Genomic DNA, 24,096 nt, shown 5'->3' on the forward strand with positions numbered 1-24,096 from the left:
TTCAGCGTAGCAATATTCTTGGGACGTCTGGTGTGAATCGCTCTCTTAAGGTCATGCCACAGCATTTCAATCGGGTTGAGGTCAGGACTCTGACTGGGCCACTCCAGAAGGCGTATTCTGTTCTGTTGAAGCCCTTGTTTTGTTGAATTACTTGTATGCTTTGGGTCATTGTCCTGTTGCATCACCCATCCTCTGCGGAGCTTCAGTTGGCGGACAGATGGTCGTACGTTTTCCTGCAAAATGTCCTGATAAACTCTGGAATTCATTTTCCCATCAATGACAACAATCCGTCCAGGCCCTGAGGCAGCAAAGCAGCCCCAAACCATGATGCTCCCTCTGCCATGTTTTACAGTGGGGATGAGGTGTGCTGTGCCTTTTTTTCTCCATACATAGTGTTGTTTTTCCCAAACAACTCAATTTTGGTTTCATCTGTCCACGTTTGAAGTTTGCAAAAGAGCACCTGGATGTTCCACAGCACTACTGGCAACATATACTGTGGACAGATGAAACCAAAATTGAGTTGTTTGGGAAAAACACACAACACTATGTGTGGAGAAAAAATGGCACAGTACACCAACATCAAAACCTCATCCCCACTGTAAAACATGGCGGAGGGAGCATCATGGTTTGGGGCTGCTTTGCTGCCTCAGGGCCTGGACGGATTGTTGTCATTGATGGGAAAATGAATTCCAGAGTTTATCAGGACATTTTGCAGGAAAACGTACGACCATCTGTCCGCCAACTGAAGCTCCGCAGAGGATGGGTGATGCAACAGGACAATGACCCAAAGCATACAAGTAATTCAACAAAACAAGGGCTTCAACAGAACAGAATACGCCTTCTGGAGTGGCCCAGTCCTGACCTCAACCCGATTGAAATGCTGTGGCATGACCTTAAGAGAGCGATTCACACCAGACGTCCCAAGAATATTGCTACGCTGAAACAGTTTTGTGCAGAGGAGTGGTCCAAAATTACTCCAGATCGTTGTGCAGGTCTGATCTGCAACTACAGGAAACGTTTGGTTGAGGTTATTGCTGCCAAAGGAGGGTCAACCAGTTATTAAGTCCAAAGGTTCACATACTTTTTCCACCCTGCACTGTGAATGTTTCCATCTTATCTTCAATTAAAACATGACAACAGCTAATGTTTGTGTATTATTATTTTAAGCAGACTGTGTTTTTCTATTGTTGTGACTTACATGACGTTTAGAACGCATTTTATGGCCAATTCATGCAAAAAACCACATAATCCCAAAGGGTTCACATACTTTTTCTTGCAACTCTACTCTGTCCATAATCTAGAAATTCCATTGAGTCTTCAAGACCAATAGCCCTTCCTAAACCTGTCAGCTAGGAATTTATCCAGCCTCCTTTTCAAATGTTTTCAATCAAGGTAGTAGCTATCAATATATCTTAGGGTAAAATTTTGTAAGTTAATTTGCCGTGTGAAAAACTGCTTCCTCTTATCTGTTTTGACAAGGGGGAGTGAGGAGAACTACTGGACTGGCCTGGAGAAACAAAACGGATCCTGAAGACCTGAGAGTGTTGTTGTTTTTTTTCCAGCCTGACAAAAGATTTTCATCCCCACACTCTCTGGTGCATGGACAGGAGGGAAAATCCTTCAGGAGGTGGCAGCATCTTGCAACCTACCTGCCAGCTTCCTCACTGAGTTTCTGGGGAAGCCAGCAGAGAAGTTTGTAAATGATGATCACAGGGCACTTGGTAACCAATCATAAATGTGAACCGGTGATCAAGCACCCAGATCATGATTGCATGACTGCAGGGGTGGGGTGATTGGCATGCCTTTTTACAACATTGGAAATGCTTTACTGTAAAGCACCCTTTCTGAGCTGCTGTAACTTCAAAAGATTATTAAAAGACCGTAAGTCAAGGATTGCCTGTATTATCATTTAGAAATATAGTATCATATAGCATGTCTCAATAAATCCTCATAGTTACGGTCCAGGGTGGAGGCTTGTAAGGAGTTAAACTGATTTCAGCAATATTAGGATGTCCCCAACTCTTTTGTTAATATACACTGCAATGTTGGATGATGCACCAAATCTATGTAAGAGTTTGAAACTTGATGCTGTTTTTGTCATTTTGACAGCAGCAGCCATTTCTGTGGGTGCCTTGTGACAGGGTCTAAGCCAACCCTGTCCTATAACTGCACATTTTATCAGTACAGAGAATGTTGTGGGCAGAGGAATATTTAGCAGATGGTCTTCAATCTTTCCTCCGAAGCAATCCAGAGTGTGGGCTGAGGACTCTGCCAACTGCTTTTTCAGAACACGTACATTACTCAACTCCACATTCTGTCTCTGTACAGCTTTTAGTAGTTGTAGGGCAACATTCAAGGCTGACTTTCTTATGTACCTACAAATCTGCCAAAATCCTTAAGTAGCTCATAAAGATCATGATGGAAATACATAGGACAAAACAACAATAAACTGTGGTATAATATAGATTTGAGTGATAGCAAGAACATTTTGTCATTTTATCTTCAATTGCTTGCATGCTTACCAGACCATTTTCAGCTTTTTTATTATACATAGCATCAGTTTTGGAATCTAGTTCTGCTTGGATCTGGTCCCTTCTTTTCAAAACACCCTGAAATATGAAATAATACATGGATTAGAACTTTTGCACAAGTAAACCTGAGAACTCTTGACTTGTGTTCGAGTCAAAATGGGGGAGAAAAAGATTTCCCCCCCATAATTCTCTTATATGTAACACCAAGTTTCTGGGTTTTCCTGGATGTCATTTTCTGTCTACTTAACGGGAGAGGCTAAAAGCTATATTGTTGCTTTGCTACACAAGTGGGTCCATAAAGAGCTATGCTTTTTTTTTTTACTCCTCAAGGAAAAATGGCATTTATTAAATGAGCGCTACTGCCTGCACCCCACTATGAGAATCTACAGCTGAATGCAAGTCTTGCATCTGTCAACAGAATAGAATGGAAAAGAAATGAAACTGAGAAGCTGTGTTAATGGAAGGATGAGCTACCCCCTGCCTGCACCAAATGCAGCCTAATTGTGTGGCTGAGGAGGAGTACAAGGGTCTAACAAATGCAGTAACATCCTCTAATTTCTCATCTCACCTTTCCCTGCAATTAATCAGACAGCCAGGCACAATCAAGGGTTCCCAGCAAATTGAATTCTAATGGGCCACACAGATGTTTGTTTGGACCTTGTTCAACTCATCCTGAGATGGTTTTCACCAAGTCTCCTCAAGATATCTCTTTTTTTGTAAAGTCCTGTTGAAAGTACTGACAGTCCGCTGTCCCCCGTGGTTTGCCCACCTGTATGCCATCCTGTAGCAGAAGCCATACAGAATATGATCCTAATTCAACCTCTGTAATTTGCGTGGCTCTTCCTCCTGTCTGACTCTCCTTATCTCAGTAGGCTTCTATAGTCTTCATTATGAGAACTATTTGGGTGAAGGAATATATTGTGTTATCTAAATGACAACTGAAATGTCTCCAAACATGGCAATTTCCATTTGCCGAACTAAATCACCATGAACATGACAGATGAACCAGGGCAATAATAATAATACCCCTGTCAATGTCCCAAAGATGCTCTTTCAAGAGGCAACTGGACTTTGTTTTTCTTTCAAGATGTTTCGCTTCACATCCAAGAAGCTTCTTTAGCTCTCAGAGTTGAATGGGACGAGAAGCAAAATGTCTTCAAAGAAAAAGAAGGAAGTCCAGTTGTCTCGTAAAAAAAGCATCTTTGGGACAACTATGACCTGGATGACTGAGAATCTCCATAGACATTTACTTCTGTCAATATATAGTAAATATTTCAAATGCATTACATAGGGCCTGACGATTTGAAGGACCACTTATCTCCAATAGTTGCTGCCTATCCTGTATGATCAGGAGAGTATACTCCTGATCCTTCAACTGAACAGTATCATCTACTTTCTGATATGTTGCCTGCCCTATGGAAGAGCATCCCATCAGAGACCCACATGGCTGCCCCCTCCCCAATAATACTCAGAAGGTTGCAGAAACTTTGCCTATTTTCCTAGGCCTGGGAGTAGGATGGATGCCAAATCATTGTAGACTTTTTTAAAAAATAAATCTGTCATGGATTCTTTTCTTCTGGATTTCTATGACTTATTTCTCATGGAACCGAAGAACTATGAAAAATTGCATTCCTTGTAGAAATCCATACAAAAGTAGGTTTATAACATACTTTGAAACTACAAATGTCTATAGATACTGTTTTTGCAAGTTAGAAAGTACCTCAATTCAAATGGAATGCTTCCTTTCCAAACATGTTACCCAACGATTTCGTGCAGGAGTTCAAATGAGAAGACATATACTCTGCAAACCCACAATATTCTATTGTTAAAACAATCATTGATACTCACTCATTGATACCCCTCTGCCACACTAACTAGCTTTATAATCATGGTTCGTTGCCTTCTTGCTATTTTCTCCCTAGGGGTCCACAGCTCACGTACAGTTAAGAGAGGAAAGAGCTGTATTTTGCAGGAAAGCACATAGACATCATGCAGGAAAATAAGACACAATATGATCCTCACTTGCAAGCTACACTATTAGCACTAAGAAAACACATTGGCAACTCATAAGAACATCTATTGCAGCAATGACATCAAAGGAAACTGAGCTGCTTAAGAGCTTCCAACCCATCGTACCATCAATATTTCATTGTAAAGCAAATATTCGTGTATAACAGGGAAGAAGCTTTCGTACAGTGCCGCCATCCATTTCTCTGCAGCTTTGCAACACTGGTCAATGCCTGTAGCCATTCCTTTTAATGTATCTTCCAGATCTTCTTCCGAAGCAGACCACAGCGTGTGAATTGGACCAAATTCCTTCATCTCATAAAAATAGTCTTGGGGGGGAAAAAAAGGGGGAGAAATAAAAGGCACTCAGGATTTCATAAACAATCTCTCAAGCAACTATTGTAAATAGGACAAGAGCTTTAAACAGCAACTCTTCCTAAAGAAGTGTTGTGATTCAGGGTCAGCCTGTGGGTTCGGCATTTGGGTCGGATGATTCAGAGGAGGAGGAGGGGGGGTGTTGGAGACCTTGCTGAGGGGGTTGGAGAGCTTGCTGATGAAAGCCCTCAGCCAGGCCCCTCCCACCTGGTCACGACGCAGACCCAGCTGTGTGAGCCTGACAGCGTGGATGAAGATGACCCACAGCTGGCCCTGTTCAAGGACGCCCGACGCAGGAGACAGTCAATCAGGAGTAAACAGAGGAAGGCAATGGGGCACCTCGGAAGGAGGCAGAGAGAAGCCATGCCCTGAACTGTATAAAAGGGGAATGTGTGGGAGGGCTGGTTTGCTGAAGGCAACCATTTGAATAGCTCCTGTTTCATGGTTCGTGTTTGCTCTCTTTGCTCTGTTTATGTTTTTATGCTAATAAATTTGGCAGGCTTAGTTCCAGCCTCTTGCCTTCTTGTAAAAGGGGTTGTCCCTGCCTTATCTGCAGGGCTGGTAGCAGGCTGGTACAGAACAAGAATACCCTAATCTGAAATTCTAGCATACAGTATCAGAGTTCGATAGCAGAGGCAGGTAAGAATGGTCCTATTTAGCAAATGTTCGAAAAGTTACATTAGTGATGAAAAAGTAACTTTGTGATAGGTCCTCAAGCTTACAACTATCACCGTGACCTCAGAGTCAGGAGGTTGTGATTCAGGCACTTCGCAATCGGTGTGCATTTATGAATGTCACAGCAGCCTGCAGTCATGCGATCAGTTTGTGGGCTTCACAGCAAGCAAAGTTAATGGAGAAGTTGGTAGCGAAATCACAATTTATGGTCACATGATGTCTCACTTAATGACCTCGATGTTTTGTGTAATGATTGCAGTTGAACAGCTGTAAGTCTGGTGCAGTCACAGAATGTTTCACTTAACAACTGCACTGTTTAGCAATAGAGTTCCAGTCTCAATTTTGGTTATTAAGTGAAGATTACCTGCATCTTGCTCCCCTCCTTCCCATCTTTGTCTAATTTAATGTCACTATTTATTGTTTTAATGTTTCGAATGGTTTTTAATGATTCTACGCCACCTAGAGTTGTCACCAGGCAGCGTTAAGTTGAATTAATTAAGAAATTTGGGACCATCTTACCAAAAATCAATTTGCAAAAGATTTCCATTCAAGGCTATTTAAACATAGGGATACAAGTTTAAGCGAGCTTTAACTTAAAAAAAACCCAAAACCTTTTGTTTTTGCATTCAAAATGTATTGTGAACTAGTAGCTCAGTATGTGGATCACTACATAAGACCCATGTAAGAATTACTAAAATATTGCACCTGAAGAACTGTAAAAAATATATCTGAAAATATATAAAGGCTAAATATTATTTAAATATCATTCATGTGCCCAGAATAAAAGCTTGCTCACAAAAAATGTATGCACTCATAAATCTGTTAATTTGTCCTTAAAATCCTACAGAACTCCTGGAATGGTTTTCTATATTTCATATTGGCCTCCATAGCAACCTCCTGGCACTATTTCCCCTCCCCTTTTCCAGGACTGACAAGGCTGTTTGCCAAGTCCTATGTTGTGGGTGTGCCTCTGTGCCACAGATTTTTCCACAGCTTGGAATTTAGAAAACAACCTTTTTTTTTGGTAGAACCGTAGGCACGATTATTGCTTTGAGCCTGGTAAAATGGTCTTCCTGGGGGTGGGGTGGGATGGTTTTAATGATACAGTACTCCTGAACTGTGTGTTTATTTTCTAAGAAAAAAAGCTTTTCTTTTTTTTAAGAAAAAGAACACTATGCCTTTGACCACGGACAAAATGCGAGGCTAACTCTGGAAAAACTTCTTATACATTGCTGCCAATGTTCTCCTTCCTAAAGTTACTTTACTTATTCTTTAGATGTATATATTGGCTTTTATTCACCAGCTGAAAACAATGTATATTGTAATTGCTACATGCATTTGGATATAACTACGAGGCAACATCATTTTTCCTGGCAATTAAGGATCGAAAATACTATCCATTTGGCATCAGTAGAAACTTTTTTTTAAAAAGCTTAATTGCCATGTGAGGAATTGGGCTTATATTTAGGGGATCTCAGTGAAGCATCTTTTGCTTCATTTTTGTGCCTGAAAATTCACCTGCTCCGCTGTTCACTCACATATATACCGCATTTTCTTTAGGAAACTTCCTTTTACTGGCACCAGCCTAAAATTTTTAAATCTGAAACCTATAATCTAAAATGCAATGTGGTAGGTGGGTGGATTTTTCTGGGAGCTACAGCACAGAAGGAAAAAAAAGCCAATTCTTCTTTCCCAAGCTGCAATCTCCTTAAACGTTGTCCTTTTAGGGGGAAAAAATAATATATCGATGGATTTTAACATTCAGCAGCTTGGGAAACAGATTGGAATCCAAGGCCAAGTTGATCCATGCAGTTGGCCATGTGTCTTTCTGACAACATCACCCACATTCCTAATTGCTCTCTCCACAGGAGCTGACAATCCCGTTTCTTTCTTTTTAAAGCTCTGAGTGATTGACCAAAGTAGCCAGGCAAATGGGCATTAGATGAATTGGTGTGATGGACGTATCTGCCAGGGACAGCAAATAGCTGCTATGGTGGTAAGTGGCACCTTCGGTGGCAGGGTGGAAATTATCTGAAAACGACACCAACCAGTTTCTGCCCATCTCAATACAGCGTTACTTTCAGACGGTTCCTTTCAAAGGGAGAAATGGGTGATCTTAACTCCCTTCCTTATAGACAAGTCAGGACTTACTGGGGCAGCTGCTAACTTCTTCCATTTTTAAGACTGTCAGTGTCAAAGACTGTTAAAACCAACGGGTTTTGCTGGAATTATTTCACAGAGAAAGAATATGCCCCGTGATTCTCTATTTGTGAGGGGCACAGAACAGGAAAAAAAAAAGCTACGGGCCTACACCTCACCTTGCTATGAAGCTCTAAAATTTGGCAGGGGAAATATAATCCATCTGTATCCCAGGATTAGTTTTGCCTTTTTCCCCCCCTTCCCCACCAACCTTTTTTTTCTTTGTAAACTCGGTGGGAGATTTTGTTCAACAGATTGATTTTCTGGTTAAACACGTCGACATAGTCACTCATTTCTGTAAATATTTCCGGGCGATTTTTCACAGCACTGCCTCGCATTGATGAAGCCACTGCCTTGACTGTTTGTCCCATTCTGCTAAGTAAGCCAGGGCCCTGCTTCCTGTGAGATGAGAGTTCCTAAAAATTAAAGGAGGAAATCCAATTTTAGCATGGATAAATGGCTCTTATTTATTGGCTCTTATTGTACAATCAATTTAATATAACAAAAGCCCACGTCCACAGCAGAACCCCTGGCACAATCTCAAATAATACGGAGGTCACACATAGCAGGCCTATGTGCTCCACAGAATCACTGAAATGGGAACAGCTGCCACCTTGACCCCTCTGAAGATTTCTTTGGATGCCATCAGTGATCATAAAAGTACATTAAGGTTTTATTTTAGATTAGGGGAACAGCGATTAAAAACATAAAATCGCAATAATATCACAATATTCATTCAATCCGGTTTCTCCCCAAATATTAGTTTTAGTTTATCTATGTTCTAGCATCTATTCATAGCAATACTTCAAACTTCACTGAAAGGTGAGCGCAAAAATGCAGCTCATGATTATAAGGCCATAACCTGACTTTGTGTGGTATGCAAACATAGCCAGTATTTTCCATTTTGACTGTATTAAGCTTTGGCCAGCCTGCCGTGAGAATCTCTCTGTTAGGCCAGGAGGGGAAAATAGCAGTAAGGGAGAAGAGAGGGTCAGTTTGGTGTAGTGGTGAAGGTGCTGGCCTAGAAACCAGGAAACAGTGAGTTCCAGTCTCCCTTTGGCAATGAAAGCTAGTTGGGTGCCTTTGGGCCTGTCACTCACTCTCAAGCCAACTCATATCCCAAGATTGTTGTTGTGAGGAAAATAGGAGGAAGCAATATTGATAGGTTCACCCTCTGGAGATACACAGGCAGTCCTCAAACTATGACCACGATTGAGCCCAAAATTTTACAATCTTTCATGCCACAGTTGTTATGTGAATCATTGCAGCTGTTAAGTGAATCTGGCTTCCCCGTTGACTTTTGCTCGTCAGGATGTCACAAAAGGTGATCACATGAGCCCCCCGGGACACCGCAACCGTCATAAATATGAGTCAGTTGCCAAGCGACTGAATTTTGATCACGCGACCATGGGGATGCTGCAAGGGTCATCAGTGTGAAAAATGGATATAAGTCACTTTTTCAGTGCCGTTGTAACTTTGAACGGTCAGTAAATGAACTGTTGTCAAGTCGAGGACTCTCTGTATGGCTTTCTGAGCTGGCCACTGTCAAATCTGAGCAGAATTTTCATATCTGTAAAAAAATGTTTATAGTATAATCCTATGCCTATTTCTTTGGAGGAACTGTTGCAAGTTGAAGACTACCTCAACTGTATATGAAAGAAAAGGCAGGATAAAAATCTAAGTAAAAAACAAAAAGGATTCCTCCAGTCAAGGAGAAAGAAGAAAGTGAGAGGGGGAAAAAACAAAAGGGAAGATCTTTGCTTAGCAAGAAGAGGAGAGGAAAAACAGGATTTGGACAGCTCTTAATGGGATGGGTTTCTTAGATAGTATTTATTTATTTATTTATTATTTGGATTTATATACCGCCCCTCTCCCGAAGGACTCGGGGCAGTGTACAGGGCAATTAAAACACTATATACAACACATAATATACAAAAATTAAAATAAATTAAACCAAGTAGCCCTAAACAATAAAACACGTTCTAAAATGTAAAATTTAAAATTTAAAATCTAAAATCCCAGTCCCTCAGTCCAGGCCGGCAAGTTCAAATAGCCAAGTCTTCAGGTTGCGGCGGAAAGAGCGAAGTATCATCTTAGATACAAACTTGGAAAAAAAAATTATACAGCAACACAGTACTAAAATAAAATATTGGTATTTTTGCTAATAAAAATGTAACGTTGGCTAAGAAGTCAAGAGTAAAACAGTTCGGTTTTGCCTTATGTAATTTATGTATGTTTAATGGTTTCATTTTCTTCAGGTTCGGCTCAAAGACTTTTGTATCAACATATAAAAGGTTATCAGTGTTGTTGTCTTTAAGGTAATGAATTCATTTGCATGAAGTATGTGTCTAGGACCAGAGAAAAAAAAATTATCTTAACCCAATTTGTATCTTATTTTGCTCAGACCTGGCTGATCCTACTGTATCAGAAAAATATCTGAAGGTTTCATTACCTCTGCTTGCGCAGTAAGAAAAATTTTGAGGTCCTCATTAAAAGTTAAAGTAGGATGATCAGCAATCCGGTTTAAAAACTTATGCAAAGCTTTCCTTCTGGTTTCAATGAATTCTTCATTAAATCGTTCCACAACTCCTTTCATTATGAATTTTTCAGGCAACGGCTAAATAAAGACGTGGAAGAATGAAACTAATTAAAGTGCATTCGTGCATATATACCTAAACCGCAACTCTAAAAATACAATTTCTATGCATGCCATGCCTTAAAATGAAATGACTCAGAACTCTTTCTTTATCGGCACAAAAGTTAACAGAGAAAGTGGGTAGAGAAAAATCTTTGTTAACACACCCACGTTTTCATTTTAGCAACTTTGTCTGATTTGGGGGCAAGATTCAAAAAACGATTGGAATAAAATGGCCCGATTCTATTCACTTTACAAAAGATAGGTTGTGTCATTATAACAAAAGCAATAGGGCAGGAGTAGGCAAGGGACGCGGTGGCTCAGTGGGTTAAGGACGCTGAGCTTGTCGATCAGAAAGTCGGCAGTTTCGCGGGTTGAATCCCGAGTGCCGCGTAACAGAGTGAGCGCGTTACTCATCCCAGCTTCTGCCAACCTAGCAGTTCGAAAGCACGTAAAAATGCAAGCAGAAAAATAGGGACCACTACGGTGGAAAGGTAACAGCGTTCCGTGCGCCTTTGGCGTCTAGTCATGCCAGCCACATGACCACGGATATGTCCTCGGACAAGCGCTGGCTCTTCGGCTTTGAAACGGAGATGAGCACCGGCCCTTAGAGTCGGACTAGCACGCATGTGCGGGGGAACCTTTACCTTTGGCAACCTTGGTTCTTTTATGACTCGTGAGCCAGCATGGCTGGCTCAGGAATTCTGGGAGTTGAAGTCCACGACTCATAAAAGAGCCAAGGTTGCCTACCCCTGCAATAGGGAAACAGCCCAGAAACTCTGTTCTCTGGTGGCCTGCTATTGCCAATTTTAGTGTTCTATCTCCTCTCTAGAACCCAGCTTTCTATGTAGCTCAATAAAAAGTCTTACTGGAATAATAAGTGTTGGATGTGCTTCTTCAAGTCGTCCTTTCAACCAAAGAAAGTCCTGATAGCGTCTCCTAACTTCATACTCACTAGAGTCAAATTCACCACGAGTTGTCTGAAAAGAAAACCATAAAGTAAAAAACAAAATGAATGAGAAACTTGTTATATATATATATATATATATATATATATATATATATATATATATATATATATATATATATATGTATATATATATATATATATGTATATATATGTATATATATGTATATATATATATATGTATATATATATATATTGCAGCAGTATTAGTATATGACCAGGGAAAGAACTGAACAAATTAAATCATATATAAATTTGAGAATTCACAATGGATAGGATTCATCGTTTAGGTCTTGTCTGTAGTCTAGGTCAAATCCCTAAGACCACATGCTTTTTTTCATTCCTTTCACTGAATCTTCGTGATCAAAAAAACTGCACCTATAACTTTATTTCTATTTTAAGCTGATTCTTCCAAGCAATAATTCAAGATACTATGTAGCAATAGTACTTAGACTTATATACCACTTCATGGTGCTTTACAGCCCTCTCTAAGCAGTTTACAGAGTCAGCATATTGCCCCCAACAATCTGGGTCCTCATACATAACTGCAGTTCATTACTCTGGGCATCAACCAGGCCCTTTAAATGTTCTAGAATTTTACATAACATTCTAGCATAAAAAACTTTGCAGAAGTCAGCTCACAGTATGGCATTCTTCATATAATCTGCACTACAACATCCTCTGTCAGTACAGCCTTGGATGGGGATGCTGGGACTTATAGACCAAATACATCTGGAGGGCACCACTTGGAGAAGGTCCGCTCTAAAACCTACTAAGCTTTCCAACAACTTTAGAAGAAATGCCAGAGAACCTGACATGGGTATAAAACCTGTCTTGCTAGCAAGAGAATAAGCCCTAGAAGTTACAGTAAGGCTCACTTCCAAAGAGAAATCGTGCATCAGTTGGCTGTCCCAGAGCAGGAAAGTGGGAAAGAAAATACGGTTGCAAAAATGTAGCTCCAAAATACTTAAGCACAAATTGTGGATAAATATGGAGCTGAAATGAAAAGACTGTATGTATATGAACTACGTAGAACATGTGTACAATATGCAAACATATAGCAAGAATCTTCTCTGCAGTCCAGTTAACCAAGATCTCCTATTGCAGTATAATGTTAACTTCAATTTAAATCGATTCATAAATGCCTACCTGAATTCCAATTGCACTATTCCCTTCTGGGATAAGCAAAGTGCAAAGAAGGAATAAGGAATTTTTTTAAAAAAATGTAGGCATGAAGAAAAAATAAGTCAAATCTAGTTTACATCAATATCATTCGCAATAAATCTCCATATCTTTCTATCCCTGCAAACTGCTATTATAATCACTATATTTATGTACTGAATCAACAGCCACTGACTTTTGTTCTCACCACTCCCTTTTCCATACCATATCAAATCTATTGAACCATAAAACTTTCCAGGTCTTCTTCCTTTCTATTCCACTCACTCTCCTGTTATATACCGTACTTGTTCTGCAATTCAACCCTCTTTCATTTTCTCTATATGATTAAAGTGTACTTCTGTGGTATGGGTCATTTATTTTTGTATCAAATCCACATTCATTCATCAATTGAGCATAGCCTCTTGGACTTTTCTTTCTTGTTTGGTCACAAACACTTCTTGAGTACACTGTTCCTACTACTTTCAGCTTACTTTACTGTTTCTCCTGATATACCCAACTCTTACTTGTTATAACAAAATGTACAGAAACAGATTTGCAACCATCTTGTTCTACAAATCCTCCCACTTCAGAGCAGATTACATACCACCCACTACTTTTCTATCATCATCTACATATTTCAAAACTTCTTTGCCCATTTCCCCATTTTTGTAAATACTTGATCAAAATACACAAGTTTATCTAGTTGCTCTAGTGTTTTGTTTTTTAAAAAATACATGCATAACTTCCCATCATTCTCTCAACGTTCCCCATCAAACACAACTACTTTGGACTTTGATGCATTAATTTTCAGAACCATACTTTGTAGGGAATCGTACAATTTATCTCAATCAACATGACATCTGCTGTATACCAAAGGACATCCCCAACCAATACACATTTAAGATCAAACTTCTACGATTCCATATGCATTTAACCATAAATACATTAAACAATCAAGGAGACTTCCCACAACATTACCTTTCTCCCTGCTCAAAGTTCAGTTATTTTATAAGATTCTATTTGTTTTACTCTATCTATCTATCTATCTATCTATCTATCTATCTATCTATCTATCTATCTATCTATCACATTTGGAGATCACCCACTCACCACATCTCAGGGTAGTGTACAAACGTAAAACAGGTCAGTATGTTAATCAAAAGCATAAAAAGGAAAAGATGGTCAAAGAGGGAAAACAACAGATAACAGCAAAACCATCCTACTGTGTTTCCCCGAAAATAAGACCCAACCAGAAAATAAGACCTAGCCTGATTTTTCAGGACGTTTATAAGCCCCACCCCAAAAATAAGTCCCAGTTAAGATCGTCAGCAAGACGGACATATTTAGTACATATTTTCCCCAAAATAAGACCTAACCGGAAAATAAGCCCTAATGCATCTTTTGGAGCAAAAATTAACATAAGACCCAGTCCTATTTTGGGGGAAACACGGTATCATGGGCCCAATGCCTGAGAAAAGAGTCAGGTTTTTTAAAGCCTGCATGAAAGAAAATAGTGTGGGGGCTGAGTTTCTGAAAGGATGCTGTTCCAGAGGGCGGGTACAGAAACAGAGTCCCATCAGATATCTACTGAATTCTATAAGATGACACTGATATACTACACTTGTAATCTGAACCAACCATCAACTCCAGATGACACAAAACATTCTGTAATTCGAGTCCGTAAATCAACAAATGTGCAATAAACCTGCTTTCTCGCAGTCAAATATTTCTCAGTGATCTGCTGAATAACAAAACTATTTCCTTTAAATTCCTTACCTGGCATAAAGCCACATTGCCCTTCTCTTTTGCTCACTGTCACCTTTCCTTTTAATCAAACATGTCAAACAAAGCACACTTAATGCATCAACTTTGCTGTGATTTTTCTCACTACCTTTCCTTTTATATAAGAGGAATATATTCCAAATGTCAGGCGTGAATGCAGTCTTCAAATACATTTTAACCAAGTCATACAGACACTTCATAACCAAACCATATCCATATTTTAATATTTCTCCAATTACATCACTCGGGCTAATCATTTTTCAACATTCTCACAGCACTTATGACTTCCTTTTCATCATTTTTTCTTATGCTGTAATCTTTATAACATTTCTTTCTATTTCAATTTTTTAGATTAATATTCTCATATATATCTCTAAAGTACCCCTTCCAAGATTCCTTCAGTTCAGGTTTATTCCAAACAGACACAATTCCTAGTTTAGCTTTCTTTAAAAAGGTAAAGGTTCCCCGCACATGCGTGCTAGTCGTTTCCAACTCTCCGTTTCAAAGCCGAAGAGCCAGCGCTTGTCCGAGGACGTCTCCGTGGTCATGTGGCCGGCATGACTAGACGCCAAAGGCGCACGGAACGCTGTTACCTTCCCACCGTAGTGGTCCCTATTTTTCTACTTGCATTTTTACGTGCTTTCGAACTGCTAGGTTGGCAGAAGCTGGGACGAGTAACAGGCGCTCACTCTGTTACGCGGCACTCAGGATTCGACCCGCCAAGCTGCCGACCTTCTGATCAACAAGCTCAGCGTCCTAACCCACTGAGCCACCGCGTCCCTTCTAGCTTTCTTTACCCACGTCCAAAGCCAATTTTGTTTCCATCATAAAGGTTTTGCATTTCCCCCCCACTTCTTTTAATTCTAAGAACTCTTTGCACTCTGATTAAATTCTTCACATCTTTTTTCTTCTATACACATTACGCAATATATTTATCTCATCCTCAGTTTTTTATAGTATTTATTCTCTTATATGTATTATTTTTCTCTCCAACTATTTCACTATCATTCCACCCATCATCTGCTAATGCACTTCCTATTCATGTGTTCTGTACCAGCCTGCTACCGGCCCTGCAGAAAAGGCAGGGACAACCCCTTTTACAAGAAGGCAAGAGGCTGGAATTACGCCTGCCAAATTTATTGCTACAAAAACAAATAGAACAAGACACAAACCAAGAAACAGGAGCTTTTCAAGTGGTTGCCTTCAGCAAACCAGCCCTCCCACGCATTCCCCCTTAAATACAGTTCAGGGCGTGGCTTCTCTCTGCCTCCTTCCGAGGAGCCCCATTGCCTTCCTCTGTTTACTCCTGATTGACTGCCTCCTGCGTCGGGCGTCCTTGAACAGGGCCAGCTGTGGGTCATCTTCATCCACGCTGTCAGGCTCACACAGCTGGGTCTGCGTCGTGACCAGGTGAGAGGGGCCTGGCTGAGGGCTCTCATCAAGCTGTCCAACCCCCTCAGCAAGCTCTTCAACACCCCCCCCCTCCTCCTCCTCTGAGTCGTCCGACCCAACTGCCGAACCCACAGGCTGACCCTGAATCACAACATCATGTAACTTCACACACTTCTATGGAACTTTCCAATATAAATCTTTTCATTTAGTCCCAAACACCTTCCACTTCCTCTTTATGTTTACTCTTTGTGTAGGAAAATTAACCTATTTCTTAATGTTTTTTCATATAGCACTCCCTGCAATCATTCTGTTTTCATTCTAGTATTTCAAATCTCTTTCTTTTCTTCCACTACTTCCTAAGATTATCTCCTGGTAGTACAAGTAATGATTTACCCCATATTCAAAATCTCTCATTTAAACAGTAAGATCACTTTTTTGCCTTTCATGCCTTTTCAGGTTTATAAATGGGTGTGCTTATGATTAAAATATGTATTTGAAATTAACAGGTCTTTTTCTAAGCAACATCTCTCAATGGCCTAATCATTTTTTTCTGCATTCTCTCAGCATGTTCCTACTCATCCATTCACATCACTTAACAGAATATTAGACTGCCATTAATTTTGAATGTTCCATAACCTTTCCCAAATGATATTTTTAATTCTTCAATTATCAGCATTCATTGCAGCACAATATGCAACATTGCCAATTCACGGATTCTCACTTTCATTTTTACTCGTAACAACCTAAATGGCACAACTTCCTACTTTTTGGCAGACAATTTAGCCCATTCATTCAATTAACTGTTCACTCAATTAAACCTATTAAATTAAACCTATACCTTTGGATTCCAAAGGTACTTTGCAAATACTCATCAACTCCATTCTACAAGATTCAACCAACTTCATTCAGATGTATTAACTCCTTTTCCTTTCCCTGAAATTCACAGACACACCCTTTCTTTCTTTCTTTACTTTCTTATTAATTCATGCTGTTTATCATTAACTCTTTTTGCATTCCAAGTTGCTGTCTTCCATGAGGATGTTATAGTTGTAGTTAGAATCACTACATTTTTATGTAATTAAAATTTTTAATAAGATAAAGTGTATGCTACAGTACCAGCCATATAATCATGCTCATCACATATTTAGCATATTTTGTTAATTATTAAGGATTAATACTTTTTAGTTTGGGCACTTTTTTGCCATTATGCCACACAGACCTGATCTTAACCCAAGACCAAAGAGTTGGGACTTAATTGCTTCAAAATGAATTCTTAGAGAGTATAAATAGGAAATGAATGGTTTCCAAATTGGGCAGATAAAGATGTTCAAATATGTCCATAAATTATCTTCAAATTTAGATATTCTTATTTTTTCATAAATACTTTCACATTTATATACGCTCTTCGAGTCCTCTATTTCCTGAAAGCAGCAAATGTGTGAGGCCACAGTACGTGCAATTATTAGATTTCCTAGCTATAATGCAAATATTTAGATTCTTGTTGCAATCAATGTATACAATGCAAAAATATTGAGTTTTCTGTTGTTTTGTGCTCTGACCTATAGCACTTTCAACCTATTCAGCCAACATTTATTAGAGTGATATTGTGAATCCCTGTCTCTATGCCAAATGTTCTCCTTTGGATAAAATTAGGAAGTCCCTCTACAGCAGCCTGAATGAGAAACCTCGACCTAAAATCCTAGCTACGTTAATCCTTTTAGATGAAAATCTGGCACAGGTGAATTTCGATGGAAAGGTTTACACATGAGGAAACTCTTCTTTCAATTAAAAAAATAGTTTTGTCTCATGTTGATAATGCACAGGATTCCTCTCAGTGAACACGTTTCATTTTGTGCCAAATATGCACAGAGGAATCCAAATAATTTCATGAACATGATAGTCATCAATAAGGAGAGTTGTCTGATATTGGTAACTGAATATGTAGAATTCCCCTCAGTGAGATCCTTGTCTTTGAACATGGTTTCAATTCTTCATCAGAGAGGATCTTACAATTGTAATTCCAATGTGCCTCTAAAGAGATTCTGCTCTGGGCTTGTATTACCTGACAGATCTTACAAATCCTGTAAGTAATGTAATAATTCATAAAGGCTACTGATAAACAAACACAGTTGGAGAAAATGATAAATACATTCAATGCAAAGCAAATGAGTGGCACTTGCTCTACTCAGCTGCTTGCTTTCCTCTGATTTTTTTTACAACTGTTTCAAAGCCAAGAGTCGTCAAGTTACTTTATCACCAATACAAGCCAGAGATATTTTTTTTACTGAATAATTCAGCTTTTCTTCAGTGCTAGGTTTTAAAAATTCTTAATATGTGTGCATCTCTTTCCATTCCACCTCTATACTTGTTCACAAATTGTGATTATAAATGTCTGGGATGTTTTCTTTGGACTGCTTGTGCTTATCACATTTTTCCTTGCCTGCTCACCTGTGCCAGGGTACCCAGTTCCCTCGTAACACATGGCTTATCCCCCAGGGTCTCATCAATTGTCTTGAACAGTGATGTCACTGGTCATGGCTGACATCTTTAGCCATAGCTAAAAAGATGGGACATTTAAGCTTAGCATTGCTCAGGGAAATGGCTTAAGTAGCCACATCACAGCTTCTGAAAAGCTAATTAATTTCTTGCCAAAGCATGCTTTCTTACATTTGTGCTAAAAAAATATCCATGAAAAGTAAAGAGTTTCACCTCTGAATAATGTCATCATACATGTTTGAAGATCGAACTATACCGAAAAAGAAGTTTGGATGTACATATAATATCCTCCCTTGGTCATACCATCTAGCAAGTCCCAGGAAATGGGCCTTTTCTGCCATAGCACCTACTCTCTAAAACAGCATCATCCTTCTAGGCCAGGGGTCTTTAAAACTTGGCCCTTTTATGACTTGTAGACTTCAACTCCCAGAATTCCTCAGCCAGGCAAGCTGGCTGAGGAATTCTGGGAGTTGAAGTCCACAAGTCATAAAAAGGCCAAGTTCGAAGATCCCTGTTCTAGGCATTTGCAGGCCCCCCCCATCACTGGCCTTTAGAATAGCAAAAAATATGGCTCTTATGCAATCTTTGGGTAGGGTGTTTGGAGAAGTCAATCATTTGTTTTTATCAACATGGGGAGAAGACAGAATTGGCTGTTAACTGACTGACTTGGAAATTCAAAAACTAAATACAGGAACTTCCTCTGTATTATTATAAACAGAGTCATTACACTTTCTTGAGACCTAATAAGAGCATCTGCTGGCTGCATGTTTTTTTTCCTTAAAAAGCATTACATTTGCTGTCCCACTTGCAATCAAGAGTAAATTTAATGACAAGCAGTTTAGACATAGCTTAAATAAATAAGTAAATAGCCCCATTTGAAATTTCATGCGGTTTCAAAAACAGTTTGCTACTACTGTCAGGGAAGTCCAAAACAGAATCTCTCTGGAAATCTGTTGCAATTATAATTTGGACAGCTGCAATCCTAAAGACACATGGTTTGAAAAACCTGCGCTATATCACTTTCTGGAACTAATGCAATTACCCAAACTGCTCTTATTTACTTTTTAAAACTTACTGTCTTCTGAATACTTTACTCTGACAATTTGCTATGTCCATCTATGTAAATGAAATCAAAGCTCTTTCAGCAGGCCGTGAGACAGTATGATATGTCACCCAGGGCTTTTTTTTTTAGTTCATTAGGATTTTCTATTTGAGGGTTCCCCAAAGTAAGCAGTTAAAGTTGGTATTGCTATGGCTGATTTGTCTTCATTTTTTGGTCTAAAATGCATTTAGTATAGATTATATGCTGCCTAGTGTTGTTGTCATGGCAATTGGGGCAGTTTATTCATTGATTGGTTTGGCCAATTAATAATTAAATCCTGATTTGGTTCTAACAAGATCTGTAAGGCCTGACAATTTTAAAAAGTGGTACTTTGCTATAAGAGGAAACAAACCTTGGTGACAATTCTGTAAGTGATGAATGTCTCAATGGCAGTAATATAGCTTTCTGGATCATCAACCGTTACGAAAAGATCCTTTCCTTCTGGTTCATCCTCAAATTTGTACTGATTTATCATTGAAGATGGAGATGTTGGCATCAAAGGACTGAATGAATTCACCTCCATAAGTGATGCATCCTGTGGAAATAAACAAGGCAATTGGGGAGAGAAGTCATCAGGGTTACCAAAAGATAACACCATAAAAGCTACATGTGACTGCTATAACATACAATTGATGAATCACAGTTTGTAAGGCAAAATACACAAGACTTGTATTTCACGCACAGTCTGGTTTTTTTTTAAATGAGTCACAGAAGACTAGTTACCATTAATGAATGGTCATTCTGCTTTTCTGGGGGGCACTGAGGGAAAAATGATATATACTGAGTCAGTTCTGGAATTTCAGCTTAAATAATAGATTTGCATTATATAACTCCTTCTTTGGGGGAAAGAACAATATCAATAGTACTATGTGTACATACTTACAATTATTTCTCTTAAAGATGTAATTATATTAAGCATTACTGCTCCAGAATTGACTAGCATTTCCCCCCCCTTCTCTATGTAACAATTCTTTCAGAGTTTTTAAAGACAGTTCCCTAGCATTTCACTTCATTGGCAAACAGATCTCACCCAGCTGTTCTTTTCTTTTCTGGCCTGGAAAACAGGCTGCTGGCTTCTCAAGAAATCAGCCAAAGAGAGGTGGGAAGACGTATCAATCAATCAATGAAGAGCTTTTCTTGTCTTGGAACATACACTTGAACTGAGATCTAAAACTTTCCCCGACCTCCAAAGTTCATCCATGTCTCCTTATAGCATGGCACTGAATTTAGCACTGCAGATCACATTTTTATTACACAATGCTAACTGTATCATACAATGCTAATGTTGTATGTATCTTTTCCTTGGAGGTTAGGATACAAATTGTTCAGCAACTCAAAAAACAAACAAAAAACAAACAAACAATGGTGCTTCTTGAAAATTGCCACAGAAGCCCTCATTTGCACTGTCTTATAGAAGTATAACACATGTAGACTGTCTCTAATTTGGTGCTATCAAGACTCATTTATTTATTTGATTTTCATTCTGCCTTTATTATTGTCAATAATTTAATAATTTATTGCTAAGCACATTGATTTGTGCTTTAGATTGTAAGCCGCCCTGAGTCTTTGGAGAAGGGCGGGATATAAATGGAATTAAAAAAAAAATTAAGGCAGCAGATGTAACTAATACTCTTTCTTCTTCCTGTTTTTCCCAGAACAACAACCCTGTGAGTGTTGGGCTGAGAAAAAGTGACTGGCCCCAAGTGACTCAGTCAATATTTCATGCCTACGGCAGGAGTAGGATTCATAGTCTCTTGGTTCCTAGATCAGCACCTTAAACCACACTTCCAAGAACAGATAAACACTACGCATGTTTTCTCAAGTTTTATTATGAATTACCTAATCAATTTAACTAATTTTAGCCAGGTTGCCATTTTTCATGAGCCTACACACTATAATAATAATAATAAGGCTTAACCCAGAAGTGATTTTAATCATGTGATATTTAACGAAGTACTTGGGATTATCATACCCAATTTTGGATCTTGAACTGTGAAGCATTAGCTCATTCCTCTTGCACCATTTTCTCATCAAAATGCTGCTTGTTCTACCTCAATATCCCGTTCTAAAATACAGGTAATCCCAGAGTTAAGAACGTTCACATAGCACTCGTTCGAAGTTACACAATAAGCGCCCCTTAGTGTTTACGAACAAGTCCCGAAATTATGAATGTTGCAACACCACGGCAGTTGTTCGCCCTTCAGAATGACTGCAGAGGTTCTGCAACATTCACCCTATTCCCCCCCACTCCCTAAACTGCTTCCCCTTCTCTTTCTGCCATGCCGGACTCGCTTACCTTGCAAAGATCTATCTCCTCTGTGCAGCTGTTTCTTTGCCATTGAGGGAGAGGAGAGTTGGCTTGGAAATGCTTTTCACCCCAAGAATGGAAGTTTCTGGGGTATATGATCTCGTGTGAGTTCAGGCACCCATTCTCACAGCCAGGTGGGAAGTAGGTCAGGTGGGGGGGGCTGGCTCCAGCAGGCTGGACGCAGGTGCGAGGTGCCTGGCCCCGCAGTGCCTTCTCGCTCATTTGAAGGCTTCGTTACTGCGCAGCAAAGCTGGCACACGTGAGCGAGCAGTGCACCCGGGCCACGGATGGCATTGGTTCCTGCGCTTGGCTGACTCTGATTCCATGGCGACCCTCTCGGCTCCAGCACAGGGTAGGTTGATGAAGGAGCTCTATTTGCAGCGGATTTTAGTGGGCAGGGAGCATCCCTACTACAGAGGTGGCGGAAAGGAGTTCGGGGGGACGGGGAGACAGGCTGTGTTTACTTTTCGCACTGAGAATGGACGTTTCTGTGGTCCGTGATCTTGTGCGAGTTCAGGCACCTGTTCTCTGCAAAAGCACTTCCAAGCCGACTCTCCTCTCCCTCAAAGGCAAAGAAATAGCAGCACAGAGACGACAGATCTTTGCAAGGTAAGTGTGTCTGGCACAGCCAGAAGGGAAGAGGAAGCCTGAGGTATCTTAGTGGGCTGGGGAGGCCTTGGGGGCCTGTTCCATCACTAAGCCCCCAAGGTCTTCCTCACCCTGAGATACCTCATGTGCACTTAATGAACCGTCCATTCGATTAGCGAATGCATGGACGAAAGCAGAGTGATCGCGTTCAAGGTACACGATTCACTCCTACGAATTGTAGAGTTACGAATGGATTGGGCAGGCTCCATTACATTCGTAACTCGAGGACCTACCTGTAGGTACAATATTATAGATTACCTTTCCTCATTCTAGGGGGAATTGACTTTCGAAGAATATTTGGTGCAAAGTGCAACTGAATGATTATCAACCTCTGTCTAAGAAAGCTTATATTTTAGTAGCTCAACAGAAATGCTAAGTAAAATATGCATTTTTTTACAAACAATCCAACAGTTTGACAACAGATACTACTGTAATTCATATTTCAGCAGCTGATAGCTGTACTAAAGATGTTAATTCAAACATTAACGGTAGTCCTTGACTTACAACTATTCATTTAGCGATCATTCCAAGACATAGTGGCACTGAAAAAAGTGACTTATGGATTTGGTCCTCATGCTTACAACCATCACAGCATTTCCAGAGTCACCTGATCAAAATTTGGACACTTGGCAATTGGATCTCATTTAGGATGGTTACAGCATCCGGGGTCATGTATGAATCACTCTCTGCAACCTTCCTAGTCAGCTTCTGACAGATGAATTTAGAAGGGAACTTGGCTTTGGTTAATGGCCACACGATTCACTTAACAACTGCAGTGATTAGCTTAAGAACTGCAGCAAAAAAGGGGCGGCTCACTAACAACTACCCTACTTAGCAAATTCTAGCCTTTACTGTGGTCATAAGTCAAGGGTAAGATATAGCTGGTCACAAGGAACTTTTCTGCTATGGCACAACTGTTCTGCCATGGAAGACTTCAAAGACAATACATCTATTTGATATAATTTTATCCTTTGGAATAGTGTTTTTTTTCTCTACAAGATCAGAATATTTTTTTAGTATATATTGCCTTCCTGATTATGGAGATTGGAGAGAAACTTTTTATTATGAAGACTGGAAATTTTCCTCTACAGAAACCAAAGGAGAGCAACAAAGATCAAAAAGAAAAGATATAGCCAGCCTAGTAAAACCACAGAGAATTTTAAGGAAAAGTATAAGAAACCTGAAGTGAAGTTGAAGGAGGAAAAAAATTAAATAAAGGTGATGGTACAAAATCTGTGCAGATCTGTCAAGTTCAATTTTCTTCTTTCTCCATTTTTCTGACCTTATGTTAAGTTTTCTGACCCTTTCTCTTACAGCTTGTTCCTGATGAATGCCCCTCCTTCTGAAATCCTCTCTTTTATTATATTTGAGTACCTTTTTTACTTCACAACTATTCACTTTAACTTTCTCTCTCTCTCACTCTATCGATTGGCTTTCATTTGTACTTTCCTTCCCCACCCCGGGTCTTTTCCACAATGTGTCTTCCTTCTACTGCTGATTGTAATCCCGCAGACAAACCTAGTTTAATTTTTATTTTTTTGAAGCTGAGGTATGCTGGAGAGAGACTGGCAAAGCCAGGGGGTGGAAGTCAAGCAAGGAATTAGTCTGGAATCCCTACACGGTCATTAGAGAGCAAATTCCAATTCCCCCTTTAGTGCTCTTGAACCTTAACTAGCCTTACCTGGGTGCAAACTGTCACTCTGAGAACATTCCTGTGTATAGGCTTGAGCAATAAACAAGCTAATTGGACTCTTCACGTGTGGTCCTGGTTGGTCATGCCTGACAGAGCGATTTCAATAATAATTTAAAGCATTTTCT

The 24,096-nt window shown here is 39.7% G+C and overlaps 1 protein-coding gene across 1 annotated transcript in view; it reads right to left on the bottom strand.

Moving 5' to 3' along the window:
- The window catches only part of SNX7 (sorting nexin 7), a 59,364-nt gene that overhangs the window by 20,740 nt on the left and 14,528 nt on the right, over positions 1 to 24,096 (bottom strand). Inside the window, exons 2-7 of the mRNA XM_081324617.1 lie at positions 19,675 to 19,857; positions 11,292 to 11,402; positions 10,240 to 10,404; positions 7,999 to 8,203; positions 4,668 to 4,867; positions 2,523 to 2,609 (exon numbers count right to left, since the gene is read on the bottom strand). Coding sequence (XP_081180743.1) covers positions 2,523 to 2,609; positions 4,668 to 4,867; positions 7,999 to 8,203; positions 10,240 to 10,404; positions 11,292 to 11,402; positions 19,675 to 19,857 — 951 coding nt within the window. The remainder of the gene's footprint in view (positions 1 to 2,522; positions 2,610 to 4,667; positions 4,868 to 7,998; positions 8,204 to 10,239; positions 10,405 to 11,291; positions 11,403 to 19,674; positions 19,858 to 24,096) is intronic.

This window comes from Vipera berus (assembly GCF_964194415.1).
Source record: "Vipera berus genome assembly, chromosome: 3".
Taxonomy (NCBI): Eukaryota; Metazoa; Chordata; class Lepidosauria; order Squamata; family Viperidae; genus Vipera; species Vipera berus.